The sequence below is a fragment of the Dermacentor variabilis genome, chromosome 7 (genome assembly GCF_050947875.1).
Source record: "Dermacentor variabilis isolate Ectoservices chromosome 7, ASM5094787v1, whole genome shotgun sequence".
NCBI classification, from domain to species: Eukaryota; Metazoa; Arthropoda; class Arachnida; order Ixodida; family Ixodidae; genus Dermacentor; species Dermacentor variabilis.
In genome coordinates, this window is record NC_134574.1 from 129,250,672 (window position 1) to 129,259,612 (window position 8,941).

The 8,941-nt window shown below is 43.2% G+C and overlaps 1 protein-coding gene across 1 annotated transcript; it reads left to right on the top strand.

Moving 5' to 3' along the window:
• The first annotated feature begins 246 nt into the window (after positions 1-246).
• Naa20A (N-alpha-acetyltransferase 20 A) lies at positions 247-5,962 on the top strand. Its single transcript, XM_075699265.1, has 6 exons — positions 247-420; positions 493-517; positions 1,615-1,705; positions 1,815-1,944; positions 2,421-2,557; positions 4,714-5,962. Exons 1-6 carry the CDS (start codon positions 368-370, stop codon positions 4,797-4,799), a joined length of 522 nt encoding a protein of 173 aa, XP_075555380.1. The 5' UTR covers positions 247-367; the 3' UTR covers positions 4,800-5,962.
• Positions 5,963-8,941: the final 2,979 nt, after the last annotated feature.

Consider the following 8,941-nt stretch of genomic DNA (forward strand, 5'->3'; position numbering starts at 1 on the left):
ACATTACATATATTACGCTCAATATTTAAAACGAATGTTCAATCAGGTTATTCGTTTGCTAAACGTTTGCAATCTTAAAGGTCAAGATTGTTGGCAAGTTTGGCAAAGGTTCCCGAAGAGGTCGCCAGTTGTATTTTACTAAATATTGTAGTGATCCTTGTAGTGATCTCACTTTTAAGAATGGCAAGTCCAACGGTCTAATGTCAGCGATGGCCGCTTGAGAGCAGTACGGTTGCAATGCACTAATTCAACTTCCGGTTCTGCACGACGTTCTGCGGTTCTCCCGGTGCCATCCCGCTAGATTTGCGGCATGGAGCGCTAATCGTTCGTTGCGTTCGAGAGAATTAATAGCACGTCGAATCTTATCATGACGACCATCCGACAATTTACATGCGACGACCTCTTCTTGTTCAACAACGTGTAAGTTGCGCTACTCCGTTTGTGCTCGTTTGCTTCGCAAGAGCTACTAATGCGTTCATCTTTTGATTCCAGCAACTTGGATCCTCTCACAGAAACCGTATCCTTTACGCTTTTCACCCGTCACGATTTCTGCGTGTAGTTGTACTAAGCGTAAGTCAAGCATTCGACGAACATTCCGCTTCAGCTTGCCGGATGGTTTTCTTAATCGAACTGGCTGCAGCAACACGGAGATGCGCATCACGGCACGGGTACTACGCTTCCAAATTCGAAGTACTAGTGCCCGGCACACCTTTTCCCTCGATGCGGCTCGCTTCGAAATACATCGTGCGAAAGTATTATTCAGAAGCACGGCAGCTCACTCTGTGTTTAGAAACTTAATTCGAGAGAAAATGGCGTGTGCTAGGTTGAGCACGCGCGAGCACGCAGGAAGATTAACCAGTCGGTGAATTAAAATAATAATAATTATCATAATCGTGTACAATAAACCATTCACATGACGCCAAGAAATACAGTCAAACAGCAAAGATGATGCTGTATCCCACCTATAGCTGTGTCACACGAGTTGTTCCCGTTTTCATTAAAATCTGTCTGCACGAACATTTCGAGCACAATCGAAACTCTGAGCACAATACCAGTGTCGCACGTGCACTTTCGTGCGTGCGTATAAAACTTAGCAGATTGAGCTTTCCTACGTCTTATTGTCAAGAACGCTTCACGTTGTTACTGCTTCATACTCCGCGGGCAAGTTACGGCAGTTTCGATCGCAGCAGCGCTTGTGCATAGCACGTGTCAAGCCAAGCACGCTTGAAAGTGGCGTGTTGCAGCATTGAGTACCGGCTCCACTGACTCAGGCTTGCGCGACAGCGTTCGTGCGCTGTAAACGTTGCTCAATCACTGTTAATACTTCGATTGTGCTCGAAAAAGCCAGTGTAGATGGACTTAGTGAGGACTGAAAGTGTCCTCACTGATACATGGTTGCTGCTGAGTACATTAGGATCAGAGGCACGCACACATGAAATTGGTGTGTAGAAGTGCTTGGATACAGTTTTAATTTATTCTGTCTCACCTCAAGCTTGCTCGAAAGTGCTCATGTGACAACGTTGCGACTATTCCCAGGAACACCGCTCTTCAACACATCACTCTCTGCAAAAGTTGACGCAGTCTAGGCTGTACTTAACCTTAGCTACCTCACAGTATGGACTGTCATTCTACCTCCAGTACCTGGCACACTGGCCCGAGTACTTCCAGGTTGCCGAGTCTCCAAGTGGCGACATCATGGGCTACAGTAGGTCCCCGCTCAAACACGTCTGCTTGTTTTTGGGAACTACACTGATGTGTTGCCACTGCATCACTCGCTGCCTTGTCTTCACTAGACGTCATTTTGTTCCTTGCAGTCATGGGCAAAGCAGAGGGTGTCCAGGAGAACTGGCACGGCCACGTGACGGCTCTCACAGTTGCACCGGAGTACCGGAAGCTGGGAGTTGCAGCCATGCTAATGTCGGGCCTGGAGTACATATCCGAGAAGTGAGGCATTCAACCACTGTGCCCAACTGCACTGAATTTTAGCGCATTAGACAGCTTTATTAACGAAGGCTTTGTGGCACGTCATCATCAGAGAAGCTCGTATGAGATGTAAAACATGTCATCTGCTTGCCTACACTGTATCATGCTTTCACGTGCGAGGTAACTGCAATGGAAAATGTCAAGATTTCATCCCATTCCTTGCATACTGTATATAGTTGGTTTGTGGCTTAAGTGGTACAGCTGTGCTCTGACTGGTCGCTCAAATACTGGGTTCCCACATAACCTTGCTGCACAAAGTAGTGAGCAAATTGAAGGTTGTTTTCTTTTATTTGCAAGCATTCACACCGTAGCAAATGCTTGGATCATATAAATGTGGAGTCTAGAGTGTGGCTCTTTTAATGGCGCTCCACTCAAGCGTGAAGCAAAACTATTTCAACCACAGTCCACTGATTAAATGTGACTACATTTTGTTGCAGGAAGCAAGCGTACTTTGTAGATTTATTTGTTCGAGTGTCCAACAAAGTTGCTGTCGACATGTACAAGCGGCTGGGGTATAGCGTCTACAGGAGAGTCCTAGAGTACTACTTTGGTGATCCCGATGAAGATGCTTTTGGTAAGTGTGGTCGTAAGAGTGGCACAACTCCTGCCGTTTTCATAGAGCGAGTCGGCCGACCTAGCTGACATAACCTGAGCCGACAGTTCAGGGGGCTTGGACTGTTTATTGGATAATGAGGCAAAGATATTAGTGCAGCACACTTTATATGGCGGTTCAATGAGCTACAAACCTATTTCATTTGCTCCATACCATCTGCATTATACCATCTACCATCTACAACTTTGGACAGGTGAGACAGGAACAGAAATAACTTAAGCATGATTTCACACTGCATCACCGGTTGCTGAACATGATCTAAGCTCCTGAGTGTAGCACACCCGGTGACAAAAGTTTACGGACCACGGGATCTCCGAAAGCGTTCAATTCCCGAACAGTTGTAGCAGTAGCCAGTAAAACTGTAGACAACAATGTTATTAGCGTATTCTAATCAAGGCCCGAAATGCAATTACTAGACTGAGATATTCAGCTTTTTCTCAGGTCTTGTGCCCCGCAATATTTTGTACCCGGATGTACATTTCGGAATTTTGCCAGCATCAGACGAAGTTGCATGTCAGCGTCGCACAAACCTGTCCAAACTTTGTCCAAAATTGCATTGTTTTCTGTTCTGAGAGGGCATCCAGGTTCCATCATGCCAAAAGGCAGCTGAAGATATGGTGGAGCTTTTAAAAAAGAGTCTAAAGAAAAATGAATTCATTTGCTATCATTTGGAAGTAATTCATTTGCTATCACTTGGAAGTACAATGCAGTAAAAAAAAGTTTTTTTTTTTACATGTTCCCATTCAAAACAGTTCGGGCTGCATTTTATCCTGCTTAAGTTCAATCAAACTTCTGTCTAAGCAGACTTGTGATCCCCAGGAGTTTGAATTATTGCGACTTAACTGTAAAAGCCACCTGAATAGATTCGTAATTACTACAGTCCAAACAACGAAGAGAAAGGGGATACGCGAAAAACAGGAAGACGAGCCTATCAACTTACTTTTTTTTTTTTACTGAAAACAAGAATTTTATAGAGACGCCAAGCTTACTGTGCGTGCTCACCATAATTGCAAACGATCACACCACTATCTAACAATAACTTCTGCGATAGCATCCCTAAATAACTGTGTGCTAGTGTGTGGCTCTCCTATAATTCTTAAGCTTAAAATAAAGTTTAGGTTTAAAACAAAATGCTTTAACAACACGAACATCTTGCAAATGATGTACCAGGCACGCTTTGCCATTGTCGCGACTGCGGTCCATGCTTGCCCAACACTTGGACCACAACAAGCAAAACTTTCTTTTTTTAGCACATTGTCTTGATGGCACAGAATTCAGGGTTTGTATCAGTCCTTACAGGAGTGCTGACATATTTGTGACTCTTCATTTTATGTCATTATATGGAAATAGTAAAACTAAACCCTAAAAAAAAAAAAGCCTTGGCAAGCCTTAGAGCAGTTTAAATAACTTAATATAATAATTTTTTAATAGCCAGTTCTTTTCTTTTTTTTTTTTACTGCCCTGGTATGACGCAGAAGGTGGTAACGTCGTGACATTTTGACACTCGTGGCTCGCTCGGTGCTGTTCATTGTGAAGGCCGATCTAGCAGCATAGTACCTCCACTCATCCTTTGAAAATCCTTCAAGTTCCATGAAGTGGTTTAAAGAGCCTCGAGTTTCATTTTTGACTATGCTTATCCAATTTCGTTTTTGATATCGGGCCACACAGCCGGCGCAACGCAAAATCAAGCGAAATCCAATCGACTTAGCAACCTTGTAGTGGTTGACAGTCATTTGCTTGCAAAGCCTTTCTCATTTACTTCTTTACTTTTTATCTCGCAAAAGGATTATTGAGCGCATCCGCGAGTGCTTACTCCAACCGATATTGCATCAAATGGTGCAAGTTGCCACGCATAATAATGTGCCAGCTATCGTATGTCACTATATGCTTTTTTTTAATTTCCTTTGCAACAAAATATAAAAGCTTGCGCATTGTTCATGGCAGTGTCTTCTTTTCAAATTGTCAAACAGGTTGTTGCTTTAGTTCTTGGAAGATGCTTTGTTGGAGCCTCAGAGTTTGTTGAAAACTCTTGATTAAAAAGAACGAAAAAAAAGAAAGGCTCACGTCGAAATGGGTGGTAACACTGCAATTTTGTTTTCGCATGCTTCTTCTTGCAGACATGCGCAAGGCACTCTCAAGGGATGTCCTCAAGAAGTCGGTGATCCCCTTAGCACACCCTGTACGTCCAGAAGATGTGGACTGAGTTAGTATTTGCGAAATAAAGTAACGCTGATTGATTGGTTGTTCAACGAAACCAGAAGGTGCAAATACAGAGCCATGAGGAAGGCCGTGAGGGCTTCGAATGCATCAACCAGGTCGAGGCAGAACCAAAAGCAAGGATTGTGAGAAGTCAACAAAATGCTGATGTGATTGTCAAAAGCTAAAATTGTAAATTATTTGGGAGCCACCCTACTGCTTAGAACATTCTTGTACAAGAGTACTTAAGAAAGCGCTAGCAGCTAATGTGGTTAAAGGTCAACTGCAACGAAATTTTGGACCACATAAGAAGGCCTAGTTTAACATAGTAAGAGATGCAAAGCAGCCTCCATGCAAAATTTTACTATTTAAATGTGAGTGAATGCCTCCCGAAAATGTTGCAAAAATAGAAATCTTTCGTACTGAAAGTCCAGAAAACGCCACTATTACTACGCGCTGAATATGATGCAGAACACAGTACGTTGAGCATGACCTCTGTAATTGGGTGGCGTTGGCAAAACTGAAAATCTTGGAGGCAATGTGCTGGTATTTGTAACATTTGCTAGCCAGTAGCTACTCGCATGCATCGTGTGCTAATAAAAGGCTGCTGATAAGAAAATTCCACCATTATCAGCCCTGTAGCTTTGCCACAATTGCTTTAGTTCCACGTACTACTCAATTATGACCACTATAGCCAACAGAAAATTTCATTGCAGTTGACCCTTTAAGTGAACATCTCGAAATACATGCAGATCATATTCCTTTTTCCTTGTACAGACACCCCTCTTCACGATGCCTCTGTCACACCGGTGCAATAAGATCCATGGTTTTCTATGGTTGTATTAGGTAGCACTGTTTAGTACACAATGTTCTTTCGATTCCAGGTTCAGTTTCTAGTTTAATGCGCATGGATTGCTTGCTTTTAATAAAACCAGTTTGCTGATAATACTGTTTGTACATGTGTACTTTACAAAATGAGCTGTAACGATCTCTGATTACGCTTGTGTGAAGTGAAAGCACCGGGGTTAATTTATCTGTATACTTAAATCGGAAATTTTGCTGCTTGCAGGTATCAATGGGTTTTTTTTATGTGGCAGAAGTTTTCATGCTCCGATTTTGGCTGATGTATTGAAAATGAATTTGCAAAATAAAGTCGCAGCAAGAGCTTCAGCAACGCTTGCAGAACTGAAATGCTGCAAGCCACATATATAGTATGGTTTTGAGGCTGCTTACGGTGGCACATTGTGTCTAATGGCTGACTCAACTGGTTGTTTCAGAGGGCTCCGGCAGTGTCACAAAGGTTGTGTGAAACAGCAATTAAGCTTGAATAAGATTATAAGCAGGCTCACATGTTAAAAAATAAAGATTGAGTGACTCTACTACGCCCACTCTTTAGTTTACATTAAAGGTGTCCAATTTTGAGCAAGAATAGCCAAATCTGAGTCACTTTTTTTTTTTTGTCGCACCCACGTGAAGGAAACGAACAAGGAAGCCTAAGAAAGCATAGAGGAAATTATTTGTTCGGCTTAATCGAAATGTAGGAGTGATTATAATCCACACCTTCCGCATTACACATGTGGTGCTTTGCCACGGCAGCTGCCATCCTACCGTCCACTTTCTCGGGAATTCGTGCATGCGTGAAAGATTAGTCCTGGAAGTATTAGCCATTGCCACTCATAGCCATGGATGCTAAAAGGATGTGGAACATCCTTTTAGCATATTTCGTGTGCGTGCAAGATTAGCGTTGGGGTTGTTGGGATGCTAAAAGGATGTGGAACATCCTTTTAGCATCCCAACAACCCCAACGCTAATCTTGCACGCACACGAAATATACCCAAGAAACTGGGCTGGAGGACAGCCGTTGCAGCAGCGTAGTTGGCAGAGCACCGCATGCGTAACGCAGATGTGGGTGCAACTCCCACATACCAAAAAAAGTCATCTTTTTATCTACTTTCATTTTCCTTTATCATATTATTTTTACGTTTCAATTAAGCATAAGTAATTTTCCCTAAGCTTTCTTTAGCTTCAGTGTACCAGTATCGCAGTGATGCCGGTGCCCCTCTGGAATGATGAATTTCGGCCCTGCATTCAGAAACGCACCTAAACTTGAAGCACCTTCTAGACCCTGCTGTACAGAGAACACCACTGCCCTTTGTCTGAAGCAGTCATTGTACTTTAACGACACTTCATGACAATTCCCGAGATATAATTTGATAAACACTATTTCAGTGCCTAGTGGAAGGCAGTGCTTCTAAGGAGGGAGCATTGTCTGCAGTTCACACGGTCAAGCATTTGACGAAAAAAACCCAGAAAGACAAAGGCTTCTGGTCACCAAATCGAAAGTTAACCCGACAAAGCCCAAACACCATTCCACATCAAGAATGAAGCTCACATCCTCTTTCTGTGTCCAAAGTGGAAAACTAACATAGAAATGACATTAAAGCTCCTAAACAGAGCAGAAATCTAACGCGAAGCTGCTCGTTCATCCTTATTTGTGGACCTAGTGAGCGTAGTCGTAAAAAAAAGCATCAATGAAATATTTCAGTTGTCACTTAGTGTAGTAGTTAATGAGTAAATGGTCTGTTTAACTACCCATAACTAAAAACTTGGTCCAGCGTATAAAAAAAACTACAGGGTATGCGCCAAGTTTCCTGTACTTCAATGAGAATTTTGACGCATCAGAACAGTGCAGCATATACGATGTGCTGGAAATTTCAGACATTTATGAACCCATCCAGTTTCCTCGTTCACAATGGAGCAGACGTAAGGTTGTCGTCAGTTAGCGCACGCAGCATTGACGCAATGATTAGTAGTAAACTTGGAGCATAGCGTCATCCGCCCAGTTCATGGTGCAGTGTGCCGCCATTATGAGTAATGATGTGAGTAAATAGCCTCTTGGTCATGTTATCTCCTTCTGCGATAACTGATGCATTGTCCCATGATTTCACTTGTGTACGTGCCGATGTCATTGACTGGGACAATGCATCAATTGTAGGGGAGCTTTTAATTGAGCTTGAGTGGTGATCACAAGTGCAAGACTTGCACCTACCACCTTGCTGATATTGGTTGTCAAGCCTGGCTTTCCGCCTTGGGAGTGCCATAGAAGACCAGCCAGCTCTTGTGCTACGAGTGGAGACAGCTACTGCGCTTGAGACTCATTTGTAATTGCTAGCTGCACTGCAAGCACTGTTGTTCTAAACACCACATACCATTCACTTCATATCATACAGTCGACTTCCGTTAATTCGACCTTGATGGGACCGACGACACTGATATAATTATCTGGGAAGTCGAATTAAAGAAGCAGAAAAAACGCACACACCGCTGCTTCATTTGACAGAGTCTAACAAGCCCCCGAATGAAACTCACGCCCTCTTTCTGTGTCCAAAGTAGAAAACTAACGCAGAAATGACATTAAAGCTCCTAAACAGAGCAGAAATCTAACGCGAAGCTGCTTTTTTTTAGAATGGCAGGCGCTCTTTTAGAGTCAGCTTCGCCGCAATACAGCCGTGCTACGCGGTAAAGCGTACTGCGGTTTTGGTTTCGTATCCGATTGGATCGCGCAGACAATTTTCGATTCAACTTTCTTGCAAAAGCGTGCGTTAGAATCGGGTAAATACTGTAATAAGACATTGCGAGCTATCGTTATTGCTTAGAAAGTTCCCTAGGGCGGGCCGAAAATCGTCGTTTTCGACGGAAGATTACGTGTTCAACGTATTCACTGTTCCCTAAGCTCCGCCGAGACGGAGCCGACACTAAAAGGGTCGTTACCGGGTTAGCATAAGGATCAGGCGTGCGCGTTCTGACTGGTCAAGTTCGAATTGCCCGGCGAATCTAACTTCAGGATCGAAATAAGGAACCCTTGGGCTCATAGAAATGCATGGGCGCCAACCAGAACCTTTGGTCGGTATCGTATTAACCGAAAAGCCTAATCAACGGAAGTACACAGTAATCCTGTCACCCTTCCTGTTTCCCATAGTGTTCCGAAACTTCTACTGGCTGGAAAAGGTTATGATAAAGTATTGCACAACACTGGCAGCAAGTTATGGTTGGAAAGGTTGAAAATTAGTGATGTGCATTTTATAAAAATAGCGAATTCTCGATTTTTTTTTTTCACACCGTCCTGTCTGTCGAACCTGGGACTGCTTA